Source organism: Cibotium barometz, chromosome 42, assembly GCF_041138505.1.
Source record: "Cibotium barometz isolate CiBa-2024 chromosome 42, ASM4113850v1, whole genome shotgun sequence".
NCBI classification, from domain to species: domain Eukaryota; kingdom Viridiplantae; phylum Streptophyta; class Polypodiopsida; order Cyatheales; family Cibotiaceae; genus Cibotium; species Cibotium barometz.
Genome location: NC_141087.1, coordinates 33,876,882 through 33,894,850, shown reverse-complemented (window position 1 = coordinate 33,894,850; position 17,969 = coordinate 33,876,882). Strand labels below are relative to the sequence as shown.

General features: G+C 39.1%; 1 protein-coding gene across 1 annotated transcript; it reads left to right on the top strand.

The window, feature by feature from the left end:
• The first annotated feature begins 4,058 nt into the window (after positions 1-4,058).
• Positions 4,059-17,097, top strand: LOC147614410 (uncharacterized). The gene is made up of 3 exons (XM_086780526.1): positions 4,059-4,187; positions 4,295-4,555; positions 17,014-17,097. Exons 1-3 carry the CDS (start codon positions 4,059-4,061, stop codon positions 17,095-17,097), a joined length of 474 nt encoding a protein of 157 aa, XP_086636652.1.
• The last annotated feature ends 872 nt before the right edge of the window (positions 17,098-17,969 follow it).

Sequence of the window (17,969 nt, the reverse complement as noted above, 5' to 3'; positions counted from 1 at the left end):
TCCATGAGAGACCTGTTTTTTCTCTCAGCCACACCATTTTGCTGTGGTGTATACGGCACTGTACATTGGTGTTTTATCCCACGCTCAGCCAGAAATGCATTAAATTCTGAAGACATATACTCCCCCCCTCGATCTGAACGGAGGGTGCCCATCTTACTTTCTGACACATTTTCAGCCATAACCAAAAACTGTTTGAAGCACAAAAACACTTCGGACTTTGCCTTCAAAGGATATACCCATGCATGCCTGGTAAAATCATCAATGAAAGTCACGAAGTAAAGGTAGTTTCCAAATGATGGAGTTTGCATGGGACCACAAACATCACTGTGAACAAGCTGCAATCTGCGTTCAGCTCTCACTGATCCATCTTTGGGAAAGGAAGCACGCTGCATTTTACCCAATATGCAGCCCTCACAAACATGCTTGACAGGTGCCTCAAGCTTAGGCAAAGAAGACACCATTTCAGATTTCTGCAGGCGCAGCAAACTTGCAAAATTCAGATGACCAAAACGTGCATGCCACAGTTTTGCATTTGAAATAGCCTGCGTATCCATAATAGCACATGCTGAATCCTCTACACATTTGCCATCCATATTGAGCTTATACAGCCCTCGACATAGTGAACCAGATGCTACAATGATGTCACCACAAGAGAGATCATGAACAGTACATCTGTCATCCACAAATTTTACAACCAAACCTGTTTTGGCAAATGCGGAGACTGACAGCAGATTCTTTTTGATCCCTGGCACATACAATGCATCAAAAAGTGTAAAGGTGTTGCAATTTGCAACATTCAGCACAATCTGTCCAACTCCTTTAACGGGATAGGAGGAGTTATTGGCACAAGTGACAGTATTCCCTGTGGGAGCAGACTCAAGGAAAGTGAATAAACTGCGCTGCGAGGTGATATGCTTAGTGGCACCACTGTCAAAGTACCATACATCTGAATCTACTGCAGACATACATGTGTCATGCAAAGATGGGTCATAACTGCACTGCGCATTGAATGCCCATTCTGTATCTTGAACAACATTAGCAGATTCATTGTTAGAAGGAGAGGCATCTGCAACAGCCATACCAGCCTCTTTCTTCTTAGCCTCTTTCGCAGCCAGCTTAGGACACGCTTTGATGACATGATCATTTCCCTTACAGTACTTGCAAAATGTCTTCTGTTTGTCACCCTTCTTCTCATCTTTGTCTTCCTTCTTTGGTTGCGCAGCATTTGCAGATTTCTGCTTACTAGAAGAAAAGCCAGCTTTACCTTTCCCGCTTCTCTGACTAGCAACGAAAGCTTGATCTGCGACACGCATAATATTCCTGTTTTGCCTTGACTGGTCTTCTTGCAGCAAAACAGAAACTAACTCCTCAAATGATAAGGCATTGGGATTGCCTTTCATTATCAAGCGAAGAGTGGAAGCAAAACCCTGATAAGAATCTGGTAGACCATTCAAAACAGTCTGCACAAGTGAACTGTCTGACAGGATTTCATCTGCAGAAATGAGCTGCTCTTTGAAATCCTTGATCTTTGTCAAAAAGCTATCCATAGAATCACCTTCGTTCATATGCTCACTCTCCAACTGTTTTCGGAGGTAAGCAACACGAGCCTCATTTCTTGCCTGATACAATGTGGCAAGTACATCCCAAGCATCCTTAGAAGTCCTGCAGGAGCGAATATGTGGGATAATGGTACGTTTGACAGACAGCGCAATCAAGGCATGAGCCTGCGCATCTCTACCATCCCAACGAATCTGCTCTGCTGAAAGTGGTGGTTCTCGAACAGCTGCTACAGCACTTGTGCCTGCACCATCATCAACAGTACCTGTTTCTGATGTGTTTGCAGCATTCCCAGCCACAATAGGACGTGCATCAATACCCTGCACAATGTTCCATAACCCCTTTGCTACCAATACATGTCGCATCATATATGCCCACAATGGATAGTTGGTGCCATCCAACTTATCCTCAGCAGCCAACATGCGGAATACATCATTGTTGTCAGCCATGGCCAATGACTGTACTACTAGATGTAAATGCTGTCTGTAAGAGGTAAACCTGTATAAAATCGACCTGTGCTATGTAGCACAGCCCAAAACAGACGAATGGGCACCTGTCCTGCAGATTTTAATCTTGACAGAAAATCTGCACAGTAGTACGTTTTTGCCTGCGCAGTACTTGGAATGCAAAAACGGAGGGCGAAATGACTTCAGATCAAAATTCTGAAATGAACGAGCCCTAAGGGCTTTCCCACGGCATATACTAACCTGCAGACGCTCGTGAAACCTCGTCGCAATCGGAGGAGATGAAGCGGCAGGTGCCGGTGATGCTGCCCGGGAGGAGGAAGCCTGCTCTGATACCAATTGTTGGAATTAGGGTTGCAGGAATGCACACACAACTTCAAGAAGATGAGGAAGCTTGAGCACAACACAGTAGTGTATTATGAGTGCCTAAAATGAAAGATTACAAGCCCTAGAAGATAATGGGCGTATATACAATGCACGGGGGAAAAAACCTCCTTGTGAGGGAAAAAGTGCCCCGGCGGTCCTAAGTGTGTTCACACACATCACTACTATAATATGGTAACAGACTTGCGGGTCGCAGGACGTATGCGTCAAGCTTGGCCACGAGAGGAGAGTGGACACGTTCGTCTTCCGCCTGCACCATGGATTATATCAAAGAAAGAGGAGAAGCAGGTAAAGTAGGCCATCACCACTTTGCGTACTCCCACTGGATGCATGAGATCATTGAAGGGAGCCTTTACAACCACTAAGAAAAGAGGCGTTGAGCAACTATATGGGTTGAAGTCCCACGATTGGCACAAGATGCTCCAAGTAAGTGTTTTCCAAGTCTTGTACGTTGAAATTAAATTTTGTAATGCCATAAACCGTACATACATGTGCTCTTATGTGCGCAGTTCATACTACCTACTAGCATTGACCATTGTGCAAATAAGAGTTTGAAAAAATGTATTTATAAGATGGGTGAGCTTGTGAGGTATATAAAATCCATGTCAAATCACCCTTCATTATACCTTGCAAAATGAACGTGCATGAGGTATAACGTACTATTCATTTATTTTTCAGATATGTTAGTTCCAAAGCAATTGATCCAGCCATGTTGGATGATGCGCGTGTTATGGCAGTGGAGGTGGTTTGTTTGGTAGAAGACTTTTCCGCGAACCATTCTCACAAGTCAACTACATCTCATTGTGCATTTAGTGGACGAAATTGCTTTATGTGGCACTGTGCATGCACGTTGGATGTTCTTCCTAGAGCGCTTCATGAAGACCTTAAAAGAATTTGTGAGGCAAAGTGCATGGCCGAGGATTGGTTGATACAAGAGTCTCTTGTATATATTTCAGAATTTCTTGGTCAGGTGGATAGCTCTTTGCCACGACTATGGAGCAATGAAGGGGACTTGAGGATGACCTCTATTGTGCCTCAAGGAAAAGGACAGAGTAAAGTAATTGACAGAACATTGATTGATGATCTCAATTTCACTTGCATCCTTAATAGTGATGTGATAAGCAGATGGGTTACAAGATATGAGGATGCAAAGACAAAAAGGCAAGCAGAAAGAGCTCTCTTTTAGAGGCAACATGGCTCTCGTAAGACGTACCCTAAGCATCTAGCAACACTTCCGAATGATATCCACGTTGATTGGTTGCATGAGGAAATGGAGAGAGCAGAGAGCGACGAGGGGCTGCATATCATGGGCGGAAGAATGGGAGTATGCACGAGGATGCATGTTAAAGGTACATAGAACTAATGTTTTGCATTAGTTGTAAGTGATTTGCTTTTAATATTTATTCACATTGCTTACACAAATATTGCTTCTATTTTGATCCAGTGCACTATGTTCAATGCTATATGGTGTGAAGGCAAGCATTTTCGAACACAAAGAATTGATGAAAAGAGGAATACACAAGATTGCGGTGTCATTAGTAGCTTTGAGGGAGCTAATGGAAAAATGGATGATTATTGTGGCATAATCCAAGACATATTTAGGCTTGACTTTCGTCTCGCTTCTTTGTGTATGTTTTGGATGTCAAATGGCAAATGAACGTGGTGGAAAAAGGGCCTAATGCAACGATAAAACGCCATGCAAGTGGCTATGTAACTATTGACTCTACAAAGTTTTGGCAAACAAAGAAAGATAGGCTCGTATTGCCACAACAATGTGAGCAGGTATGCATTTTTTTACTAATGTGTTTCATGTACATATATATCTAAGCTCGCGTACCCCTTGACTTTTGATATGCTAATTAATTACTGCAGTATGTGTATTTGAGCAGGTTATCTATCTGCCAATGGTGCATGACATTAAATGGTGGTATGTCATCCCTATTGCACCACGTTCCAAAGTGATGTATAATACATTCACTGATATGGAGCATATGGAGGATGTAACAAGCCGCAATGAAGATGATGTCGAACATGCCAATGAAGATGTTGTGATCGATGATCAAGAAATAAGAGATGATCATGATAATGAGGATGAGCGTGCCATTTCTCATGATCATGAGAATGACCCTACCATTGAGGATGATGGTGATGTTGATGAGGATGATCAGGAGATCGATACCATTATCAATGGACAGAATATCGATAGTGGAATAAATTTAATCGTAGCCTTACAAATTGATCAAATGGATATTGATGTTGATCGTTTGGCAAGGATGGATCTTATTGAAGATGAGATCGAACCCTAACCAATCCATCACTGTATCATTCTAAATTGATGACATTTCTATTGTATATGTTGTCTTTTAATTATCTCATGATTTATTTTTGAATATATTTCATTGTTGTAAATGCATGTAGTGGGATTGTGTAATGATATATACTGTAATGTACTATGAGATGGTTTAAAGAAAATAGTTTTTAATTTTGTAAAGGAATTTAGTTTTTCTTAATAAAGCATGTATTGATGCGTGTATTAATGCGTGTATAATTGCGTGTATGTACACGCGCTTATACACGCATTTCTGAAACCAATATACACGTGAATTTAGATGCAAGTATACACGCGCTGATAGATGCCAATATACACGCGAATTTAAATGCCAATATACACGTGCCCGATACTATTCAAATACATGCGCGACTATACACGTGCCGGTAATTTATCACGTGTATGGAACGCGTGTATGGCAGCATTGTCTTGTAGTGGGAATTGAACTCCTAACATACTACCTTGGTCCTACGGTTTAGGGTGTGAGGCGGGGACGTCACAGTTTCTCTTAAACTAATTGACTTGCTTCTTTCTTCACGCTCTATTAGACAAATGATAGCAATGGCACATCTCTGCACCAAGAGGGATGCTGATGCTGATCTGTTGCTATGTGCATATGGCGTCCATCATAGTGAGATGACCTGGCTCATCCGAGACATTTCTTACTCTCCCTCTTTATCCCTCATCCTCCACACATATGCTGCAAGATTCACCGATGGCAAATTGCATAAAGAGAGGTGATTGCAGACTAGCAACCGTTAGTAATGGATTCAAGTTGTAGATGAACTAGCTATATGGCGATGATGATGGCTTATCTCACTGCAAATGTTTTAGCAAACCAAATTTGTCTGTTCTTCTTCTCTTTGACTTGACATGGGGATTTGCTGAAAACACACAACACCCCAAATAATCTCCGTTGTTGCTGGACTCTTCTACAGTGTTTCTTCCTTCACGATTATTCTTTTCTTCTCCCATCATGATGCAAACCTTAGCATCTTGCCTTGTTTCTCTTGTCCAACAGCATTGGTGAAAAATGGCAAGTCTGAGGTCCCGACAATGGAACCAAAAATGGAGAGACATTGTAGCCAATTGAATACAGGATCCCTCAGAAGCAAAGCATATGCTTATGGGCTAAGCCACCTCACCATCAACAGAAAAAATGACCATTTTCTCTATCTCATTCATTGTAAAGGAAACACTTACACAAGACACACCCACACCCTCTCTTGAGCCTCCCACAAGATGACTTTATAATATATATTTAATTATTATAAAAAATAAACATATTTAATATAATAACACATACCCACTCACGTGCACACGCATATATACACAGACATATATATATATATATATATATATATATATAAATAAACATAAAAATTATATATATATATATATATATACGTATGTATGTATATATATACGTATATATATGTGTGTATGTGTATTTATATATTTACAGATATATATATATATATATATATATATATATATATATATATATATATATATATATATAGAGAGAGAGAGAGAGAGAGAGAGAGAGAGAGAGAGAGAGAGAGAATATTGTAATACATATACATATATATATATATAATTATTTTAAATAAAAATCAACATGTTTATCATAAAATAACACACACACACACAAACACATTATACATACATACATATATACATACACACATACATACATATATACATACATACACACACACACACACACACACACACATACATACATACATACATACATATATATATATATATATATATATATATATATATATATATATATATATATACATATACACACACACACACTTATATACACATTATACTCTTTATTTAATATAATTTAATATATATATGTATATTATTTACATACATATATATATTACATACATACATACATACATACATATATATATATATATATATGAACGTGTGTGCATATGCGAATGTATATGTGTGTGCAAGCTATGTAAATTTTTTATGTGGACATTTTTGTGTTTGTAGGTGCACATGCAAGCGCATATGTTTGTGAGATTGTGTGCATGTACACGTGCAAATGTGTGTGTGCATGTGCATCTATGTATGCATGTGTGTATATCGATGTGTGTGCACATGTATTTGTGTATTTCAGTGTGTGTATGCATGTATATATATGTAAGTTTATATGCATGTATGTGTATGTGTGAAGTTAAGTGTGTGCATGTAAGTGTGCATATTTGTGTATGTGCACATGCATGCGCGTGTGTGTGCATGTGTTTTCTTGTGTGTGTGTGTGTGTGTTTTTTGTGTGCATGTGTGTGTGTGTGGTGCGTTGTATGCATGCACATGCATGTGTTTATGTTGGCATACATATAGATCTATTTATATATACATATATGCATACCTATAAATACATATATCTATTTATATATACATATATGCATACCTATAAATACATATATATATGTATGTGTGTGTGTGTGTGTGTTCTCTCTCTCTCACACGTGTGCACATAATATAATATTGTGTGTGTATGTGTCTATATATGTTTATGTGTTTTTATATATATAAGAAACTCATTCAATGAGAAAATGACTTGATGGGGTGACAACTAATTGTGAGTCTCAATGCATCTAGGCTTGTGAAAAAGAACCGTTCCTTTTTAAAAGTTCAAAAATGTGAAACTTTTCTATACATACATACATATATATATATTTATACTTATTCAATGAGAAAATGACTTGATGGTGACAACTAATTGTGAGCCCCAATGCATTTAGGTATGTGTAAAAAATACGTATAAAAATTTAAAAAAATCTCTTTTCTCCTTTATGTGAAAGATCTCTCCTTCTCTTGCCAAGTTGGGCTCTCCTTTGCTTGCCACATGGCAAGTTACAAGTAATATTTTTATAGAAGTGTGTCCTACTTTGCAATCTTGAGATCCCTCAGTTCAGTATTCTTAATTCAACATCCTTGGTATCAAACTTAGTTCATTTCTAAGTATGTCAAGTGCTGATAAAGTGTCCATTTAAGCATGTCTACCAAAGGAATTTGACATCACTACCAAGTAGTTTATTCATCCACTTATCATATTCTATAATCTTATCATGTCAGAATTCAGTTAGGACTACTCTGGAAATCTAGGAATTTTAATTAGCATCATATGAGGATTTCATTATTAACCTATTTAGAGTATAATTATCCTGTATTTTACATATTCAAAGTCTTCCCCTATCCTTACTACATCTTTGGAGCACTTCAGAAAAGACCAGTAATACTTTCTCACTAACTTTGGGATTATCCTTAGAGCAACAAGGGCGATTCTCATAGTAACTCCGTTTGAGCATTAGGTGAATGTTTTCAGACATCGGAGCTAAATACTTTTCTCTTATCCCAATTATTCCCCATGATCCTATCAAAAAATATTCCAATTTGGGTCTTCTCAGAAATTCCATGAAATTTTAAGTGGTGACAAACTTCAGGTAGCTCTTTGATCCACCTAGAAAACTCAAAAAAATATTCTAAAAATAGGTTATTGATCAAAGGATCCATATTGTAAGAGTCCATCACACTAGAAAAATATTCCAAAGATGAAGGAAATTAGGATGTTAGAAAGATTGAGGTAAAAGACCCAGGGGCAATTCTTACAGTAACTCTGTTTGAGCCTTAGGTGAATGTTTTCAGACATCGAAGCTAAATACTTTTCTCTTATCCCAACTATTCCCCATGATCCTATCAAAAAATATTCCAATTTGGGTCTTCTCAAAAATTCCATGAAATTTTAAGTGGTAACAAACTTCAGGTAGCTGTTTGACCTACCTAGAAAACTCAAAAAAATATTCTAAAAATAGGTTATTGATCAAAGGATCCATATTGTCAGAGTCTATCACACTATAAAAATATTCGAAAGATGAAGGAAATTAGGATGTTAGAAAGATTAAGGTAAAAGACCCATTGATCAAACATTAGCCTCAAAGCATAGACACAGAGTGGGCATTTCATAGACTCAATAGTCATAATGATACCCTTACTTGATATTTTAGGATAGAGACCTTAATGAAGAAGTGATTGCCCTAACACATTGATAGAAAAAGAGCATATCTAACCCACCACATATTCAGAAGGAAAGCGATGCTGCTGTTGGAACTAGAGAAGAGTTAGGCAATACTTGTTATATGACTCAATAAAGCTCTTTCTCATTAATTTTATTTGCACAAAAAGTAGGTGCATTATGGCACTTTTTTTTTAGAAATTACATATCTTAGAATCTACGGTTCATGTCATGGAAAGGAAAGATGCAGAAGCCTTATTTTCATGATTTTCACATGCACTAAGACTAGGTTTACTATGGTAAAATTTCCTAGATTCTAAAGTACCTTGGTCCCTACCTTTAATTTAGATGAGCTTTGGTCCCTAAAGAGTTATCAGATGTTGTCCATTCCCTTAAACTTTGGAAACACTATCTTATGGGCTCTAAATTTCTCATCAAGACCGATCACCAAAGCATCAGGCATTTGCTTACCCAGTTATTGATTTAAGATAGGCATATCAAATGGGCTGCTTTCATTGACAGTTTCAAACCCATGATTTTATATGAACCTAGTAAAGAAAATGTCGTTGAAGATGCATTGAGTCAACGTCCTGCCCCATTAATAATATTTCAGTCATCGAGAGCGATCCCTTTGAGCCAATGAAATCCACTTATGCCACTGACAGATATTTCTCCCATATTTGGCATTGGATCAAACAAGCCAATGGCGCTCCTATGTCCTCTTATTCCATTCATGATGACTATCTTTTCTATGAAAAGTGTTTATGGTTCACTGTTCCTTTTCGATGCCCGCCTAGTATTAGAAGAGATTCATCACCCACCTTACGTAGGACATCGAGGGGTTGCTGCTACTTATCAAATTGCAGTTCGAGACTTCTATTGGCCGAAGCTTAAGTTTGATGTTTCCACTTTCGTTGCACACTACCTTACATGCCAAAAACTCAAGAGCTATAAAGGTAAGTATCAAGGTTTGTTGATGCCTTTGCCTATTCATGATGGACCATGGGAACAGATCTCAATGGACTTCATCACTGGTTTCCCTCCCACTAGTTCAGGATTTGATATGATTTGGACTTTCATTGATCGATTTAGCAAGTAGGCTTACTTCATTCCTTGTAAGAAGACCTTAACTGCAACTCAGGCTGCTCATTTGTTTCTTAAGCATATCTTTGTCAATCATGGTCTTTCCATTTGAAGTAATCGTGTCAGACCGAGATAGCAAATTCTGTACTAATTTTTGGGCCGCACTTTTTGAGAACCTTGGCACCAAGTTAGACTTCATGAGTGCCTTTCACCTTGAGTCAAATGGTGAAACTCAAGTCACTAAACAATACCATATGTGACATGTTATGTGCTTATGTATCTACACAACCAGGCAAATGGGACAAGTACTTGCACATCTTACAATTTGCCTACAATAACACTAAGCACTCCGCTATAGGCAAATCTCCTTTCGAGATTGTCTATGGTAAGACCATCCCGGCTCCTTTGACACATCTCAAGCATAGTGTAGAGGCCATTGACCAATTTACTGAGGACTTCTCTAGCCTTTTGTCAAGTTTCCATAAGAACATTGAGCATGCCCAAGCTGTTTACACCTCACGTGCTAACAAGGGTAGGAAGAGAGTTGTTTTTTTTGAAGGTGACCTAGTAATGTTGAGAATTGAGAAATGCCAACTTAAGAGCGTAGAGACCAATCCTGTTGTTAAATTGGCTCCTAAAAGTACTATGGTCCCTTGAAGATTTTGCAGTGCATTAATGATAATGCTTACCGTCTTGAGTTACCTCCACATTGGAATATCCACAATTCTTTCCATGTCCACCCTTTGAGACCTTTATGTCGAGACCCACCTACCCGACGTATTTTAGAAGATGCTCCGTTACTTCAAGGAGAGACTCAGCTGTTAGAGCTTGATCGCATTATTGACTGACATTTCACTCATACCCGTCAGGGCAATTCCTATCCGACTTATCTTGTGACCTTCAAGAATCATCCAGTTGAAGATGAAAAATGGATGCCTGAAAGATATTTTCGCCAATACCCTGATTTACTTTCTGCATTTTTGTGGCGCAATTTAGGGCAATTGCAATTCAATCAAGAGGGATGTAATGAGAAAAGGAATTTTTCAGTATTTAGTTTTGGGATGCCATCATTTTTGTTACGATAGTTGATGCTGTGTGCTCACTATCAGTAGTTGCCACCTGCTGTGTGCTCACTACTACTAGTAGCAATGTGTTGCTGTATGCATCATCCTATGTAGAGCTGGTTGATGTGATGCTGTGTGCACCATTTGTATTTCGATGTGTTGCTGTGTGCACCATCTATATTTTTGGACGTGTTGCTATGTGCATCATTTTTTAGTACCATGAATAAATACTAAAAAATTATGGAATTATCTTGCTTGATATTTGGATTATTTTTGTGGTGGATTGTAATCAGGGGAAGAGTAATTTATGTAGAAGATTTTTACTGAAGACCGATAGCAATTTCCAGATTGAAATTCCAGCATATTTTGTGCGTGCAGCGCGATTTCCGCACTTTACGCAAGAAGAAGGCTTAAAGATTTTGGAGAAGCTTATATTTTGAACCTTGGAGAAATTACTCTTGTAAATATTACAATAGCTATTTTTGTATAAGGAGGAGTTGTCGTGCACTCCTTTCCCCATCATACATGTGAAGAAGAAACGACAAGGCTAAGGTTTTTGGGAATACATAAATACATAGAAGCTTGGACAGAGCACAGGATCCTATGGGGGGAGATTGTACCCAGCGCGTGTCACTTGATCTCTCCTATTTTGTGAGTTTTTAAGTTTCACTTTTTGTATATGGAATATTTGTTGTGCTTTTCAGTCGTTTGCAAGTCTTGCGAGAGTTTCCCATCGTAAAATCATTGTGTTTAGTGATGGCAGACACCACTTAGTCTACAGTAGGAGGTGGAAGGCACATGAATGGGTTCTCTTCTGGGTTCTAGGACCGTAGCATCATGTGCAATAATCATAGGTGTCACGGGAGGTGTAGCTGATTGAGGCTCTATATGTAGTTCTACTTGATGGTGCCGTAGCACCATGCTAGCATCGTATCCTGGCATATAACTATAAGCTTCAAGAGGTAGCATACGATAGTATCCATAGTAGCCCCCATCATGTTTGAAGGTGGGAACATCTGCATCACCAGGTCATGATATCTAGGTGGCAGATAGCTCCAGGATCCCAAAGGTCCCCATGAGGTTGTTGGTGGTTCCCATCTTGTTGTGTAAGGTTCCCTCGGTATAGTAGTTACAGCTCTACAGGAGCTGTAGCTATGGGCTAAGTTGCCTCGAGGTTTTGCATAGGAACAATCCAAGGCACTGTGACATTAGCTACTCACATCATTTGGAAATCCTCTTTCCTTCACCAATTCTGACAAATTAAGTATGTGGCACAAAGTTCTTGATGAGTAGGCTCCTCTTGTGCTATGAGATGTGAGAATGGGTAGGTGGTTGAACTGGAAAAACAAAAAATACAATCTCTATATGTAGTAATGGTGCCCCTCTCTATGAATCTCTTTTGATGATTTCTTCCACTAGAGAGCCAAAGAATAGACTCAAACAATTGCAGACAGCCAATTGAAAGAATGTGAGCTCCTATGAAATGGGAACCAAAATATTTGGTAGAGGAAGTTCTATGTTCTCACTGTGTATTTTTTCTTCATAAAATGAGAGCTTCCAGGACTGGTAGTATGTTCAAAACTGGATATCTCACAAGCTAAGAGCTTTTCTTGCTTCCATTGTGCTCCTTCTTACTCCAGGTTGCTGCTCCTTCCATTGTGCTACTTCCTCAAGCTTCAAACCTACTCACTTTCTCTTAGTATTAGGGTTTCTTGTTTGTGAATTTTACTCACACACCCATTATTCCTAATGGACTCTGATACCATGTCATGATTTGTGACAAGTACCATGCATACACACACAGTGACATAGCTTTGAGAGGAAAGGGAGCCTCTTGGACTCCTCTCTATTTCTCTCTAATGTGTGCTACAACTAAAAATGGCTAAGTGTTCCTTATATATGTATGCCACTTACTCACACACACTACATACAAGTATCTAACGAAATCCCATTTATTCACCATACAAGCATGATCTACCTATCCATGCTAAACTGGTAGATAGAGCTTGGAATCCTAATTTCCATGAATCTCGACAGCATAGGCCATGCAGCTATGAAGGGAGGAATCTCGGCAACCATCGATGAATAACACCTCAAAAGGCTAGATGATACTTTGGAAATTGATGCTCGTGGAGGCACCCCCAGCCTCAAGGAAAGTGCAACTATGCATAAAGCACTAAATGTAATCAGTAAGGGACTCATGGGGGTCCTACATAGTGCTGTGAAGTAGGAACCAAGTAGCAAGGTAGAGGTCATTGGGGGATGGTAATGCGAAGGTACTTGCAGGCATAGGAGGAGGGGCGGGGTGGTGGAGACATGCACCAAAGGAGATTGCACCTATGTGGGCATGACAAGGTAAGCGTAAACTGATGTCAAGGGTGTGGAAGGAAATGATGGAAAGGTGGATGCCAAAGGAAAGAGTTCCTGGACTAGTGCTCCATAGGTATCATAAGGTTTTGAAACTCTTCAGTCTAGTGTAAGAAGAAAATTAAATCGTGTATGTGTGACTCGAGCAAATTGTGTGTAGGCTAACCCGATGTAGTGTGCATGAGTTGTGTGAGTTGGGGAGTCTAAGCTGGACGTATATATGTAGATTCACACCTTTGGAGTTATTTTAACCTTACTGAAAATCCAACCTTGAAGTTGGATAAGGTGTCTTTTCTCTTCTCCTCTCACGGTGGAGTACACAGCAAGCATCTCTAGACAAAGCTCTCATGGATTTCTCTCTCTCTCTCTCTTCTACTCACACTCTTGATGAAATTCAACATGGTATCAGAGCCAACATTATGAGATTCTCACACAAGAGAGCAAGCTTGAAGCCAAAGTTGTAGGAAGCTATGTAGCAAACGAGCAGGAAGAAGGGTTGTAGCTACGAGAGCACAAGCTCTGAAGCTAGAAGAGCACGGTATGGAATATTGAAGCTAGCCCAATGAGCTTGGTTGCTATTTGAAGTAGCAGGAAGAATTAGAGTGGAAGTACAAGAAGTGCATGAGAAGGGGCTTAAAGTGGAGGAGAGGAGTTTGGGCATGGGCACTAAGCTAGGATACTGTGCCTCCACCCTTCACATAAGAAGCTAAGATGATGTCATGCAAAAGCTGCAAGTTGTTGGGTAACAAGACGTTGTGCTCAATCAACAAGTACCTACAAGCTTCTCCCTCTCAATTGCAACGTCGTGGGCAACTACAAGGTGCATCCTAAAGCATTGAGCTTTGTCCCCTCTTTTTAGAAGCCATGTGGCTACTAAAGTTGCGCCCGCTTTTCTTGATTATGGACTAGCTAGGCAGCAAGTTGTGCTGCTCTGCCCCTCTTCTCAAAACAAGTAACCTATCCTTAACAAGTTCCTTGCTGACATGGACTATGGCCTACATTGTCAAGCCTTCCTGAGGAGCATAAGCCTTCCCACAGGAACCACTGACCAAGCTTGAAATGGGCAATTGTTTGTTACACGGGTGACATGGACTATGGCCTACATTGTCAAGCCTTCCTAAGGAGCATAAGCCTTCCCACAGGAACCACCCAACCATTGACCAAGCTTGAAACGGGCAATTGTTTGTTACACGGGTGAACACTGAATGCAATTGAGATTCTTTTTGTCCTGAGTAGCATGGGCAGGGCCTTCTTTATAGCTAATCAACGTTGCAAGAAGGGGGTGTTAAAATTGGGCGACTTGAAGGTCAAGTAACAGTCTTGGATAGCAACAAGAGAATCAACACAAGCTTGTGTAGGCTTGCTCCATTGCATGGAAGCTTTTGCAAGGAAAAGACAAACACATCCCAACCTATGCGAGGCTTGGAAATTAGTCCACGTAGGATTCTAGCTAAAAGTTATACAAAACTTCAACAGGAAAAAACACAATATTAGCTGTAAGAGCACAACATTGAGGTATTTTGTAGCCTTGTTTTTATTTGGTACTGTAGAAGTGCAAGCTCTACATCCCCTCCCTTTCTCCTTTCTCTATCTTCAATTCCGTCAGTAGTTGGTTAAAATTGATTTACAAAATCAACCATGATAATGGAGATTTCATTGAGCAATAATAAGCCATTTGATGGAGATGACTTTTATACATGGAGACATAGGTCAGCTACCTATTGATATATAAGGGATTGTGGCCTTATGTGAAATGTACAAAGTAGGTTGACCTCAATGACGGTTTCCATACATGGCAGACATAGGTCAGCTACCTATTGATATACAAGGGATTGTGTGCTTATGTAAAATGCACAAAGTAGGTTGACCTCAGTGATCCAAATGAAGTAGATGCACAAAGTAGGTTGACCTCAATGATACAAATGAAGTGGATATGGATAAGCAAGCTATAGTGGTCATTTCCATGAACTTGCACCCCAAGCTCATACACTTGGTTGTAGGGTCTATATTGTAAATGTCCCCCTATCTTTCTCCTCCTATAATCCATCTCGGGGAGAGAAGAGGACGTCGATGGAGGGAGGGCCTTGGTAATTAACGACTAGGGAGAGATCGTGAGCGTAATGACGAACCCCAAATCCGTCTCTAAAGGATCTTATCTAGTTAGAGATTGTCCAAATCAATTTAGTTCCCTAGTTTTGTTCTAAAGCTTCTAGTCAACACCCTACAACTTAGTGCCCACCTTTTATCTCCCCCCATCCTAGCGGTCATACGTAGACATCCCGCTGGAAATGACTCGTAAAAAATTTCACCTTTGAAAACACGAAGGAAAGTGGGTTATATTCTCACTAAGACACCACCTTCCAACCAGGAGAAAGGAATCGTCCACCCACCTAGGTGGATCCACTAGGACTTTCTTAGTTTCACTTTAGAGTTTTCCATGATGATTATGATATCTCTTTTTTCTCTTTCTTCAGTTTCCATAAGTATGTTCCCACGAACTGGAACTATCGTTAGGTTGCAAGGTATTTGTCTCAGCTAAAACTCAAAGACTTCAAATGAATCCAATTTCTCTTTCATCATGGTTCTCCTTATGTGCTATTAAGCCAATATTCTCTTCTTTCCGAATTAAACCATAAATTATTCCTTTCAAATACAAAGCATTCCTTTATCAACCATGAATTTAAAAAACTAATCATTATGGCACAACATTTTCTTTTCAACTCATTCGTGAAAGAGTAACATTTCTACATTGTATCATGTCTAGTCCATAAAACAATCCTTTCAGTGGTAAGTGAAGCACATGCTAATCATAATCACTCCATTCCTATAGTATTCTACCTTTTTTTAGTACTTAATCATCCATGGTTCAACTAATATTTTCATAATCCGCATACTCATAATTCCATGGCCTTAACAATGCCTCTATTGGACTTTTGCTATCAAAATATGATCATACTATCCTAGCATAATTTGCAATAAACCCATAAATGCATTCATAACAATCTTTTTCTACTTTTCTAGAGTCTCTAAATGAATTTTCTCTAGAGGGCTCACCTTGTAATGATTTCTAGGCCAAGAGTTTACTAACAATTCCATGATGTTGTCCTAGCTTGCATACTTAGGATTTCTTAGAAACATCTCCCATACTTTTGGAAAATTTTCCCAAAGCCTCTGATGCTATATAGGTTTGTAAGAAGGCAGAGGATGAAATCTCATGATTATGTACTTCATCCTATCTTAAATCTATGAAAATTTTGACATAGCCTTCGATGCTCATGGCCATAAAGGAGTTTTCTTTCCACATGATTTAGCTTACTAGAAAAACACATACACATTCTACCAAAATTCAGCAAAGCCTCCGGCATCCGAGGCACTATGCAACATATTGCGGAATGCAATCCCCAATTTATAAACCCTAAACTTCAAGACACGAGATGTAAGCAATACACCTTACCTCAAGTGAAGAGGCTAGTATTCAAGAATATAGTTTTCCAATTCCCATGTAGCTTCATCTATTGTAAATCCCTTGCACTGTATAAGATGTTCTCGAAGATTCAATTGCGTAGAGCTTTTTCCTTGGTAGCAAGGATTTGATTGGGTTGCAACTCCATTATGCCCTGCGTTGGCATTACTACTTGGCTGTCATCAAAGCACATGTGTGTCATCAGCTACATAGGGCTTTAAAAGACTAACATGAAATACATTGTGTACTTTCAGGTACGAAGAAAAGAGAAGTTTATAGGCTTGAACATTACTGAGCTTCCTTGTGATAACATAAGGTTCACAATATTTAGGTCTTAACTTCCTGTATTTGCCCAAGGATAAAGAAATCTCTTTTGGCTTGACATAGAGAAAAACCATGTCACCTTCTCGAAGAGTCTTGTAGAGGGGTGTTGATCAACATAATACTTTTGTCAATCTATATCCTTAGAGACTTCCACTCTGATAGTTGGGCCCAAGAAATTTAATGGGGTAATGCACTCTTGTCCATACAATGCTTTGAGAGGAAACATCTGTATGGTCTGTTGATAGGCAGAACTGTGGGCAAATTCTACCAATGGTAAATAGATATACCATGCTTTTGACTCCTTAGGATAGTAGTCTCATAGAATGTCTTCATCAATAACTTGATTTACTCGTTCAATTTGACCATCCATGTAACATATCACATCCATCACTCTTAGAAAACTCTCTCGGGTGAGGATGAGGACATCAATGACTAGAGGTCCTTAGCATCATGTAACCTAGAATAACTAAAAGTCAGAGCATAGGAGACTGAGACCTTTATAACCACACCTCTATTCCCTAAGTTAGATCTATAGGACCTTAGTTATCTTATCTACTTTCAGTTAGGTAAGTGGCCTAATTTCAATAGACTAGTATAATAAATTCCTAAATTAAGGTCTGCAAAGTCAGTGCGCCCTGCTTGGCGGATCCACCCTTTAGCCGTCCTGAAGGGGCATAAGCCTTCCCGAAGGAGCCACCCACTAACCAAGCTTGAAATGGGCAGGAGTTTGTTACAAGAGTAAACATTGAATGCAGTTTGGATTTGTTTTGTCCTCACACATGTTCCTTTTTCATTCATAAATATAGTATGAGTCTTTCTTAGATAAATTCATATTCAAAACTACTTAAAAGCAAGGGAAGAACAAAATGAGACAAAAAAGGAGAGG

Coding starts and splice junctions, on each gene's coding strand:
- LOC147614410 (XM_086780526.1), top strand. CDS start 4,059: ATGAACGTGGTGGAAAAAGGGCCTAATGCAACGATAAAACGCCATGCA. Junction 4,188..4,294: donor TGCCACAACAATGTGAGCAG/GTATGCATTTTT, acceptor GTATTTGAGCAG/GTTATCTATCTGCCAATGGT. Junction 4,556..17,013: donor CCATTGAGGATGATGGTGAT/GTTGATGAGGAT, acceptor GTGTACTTTCAG/GTACGAAGAAAAGAGAAGTT.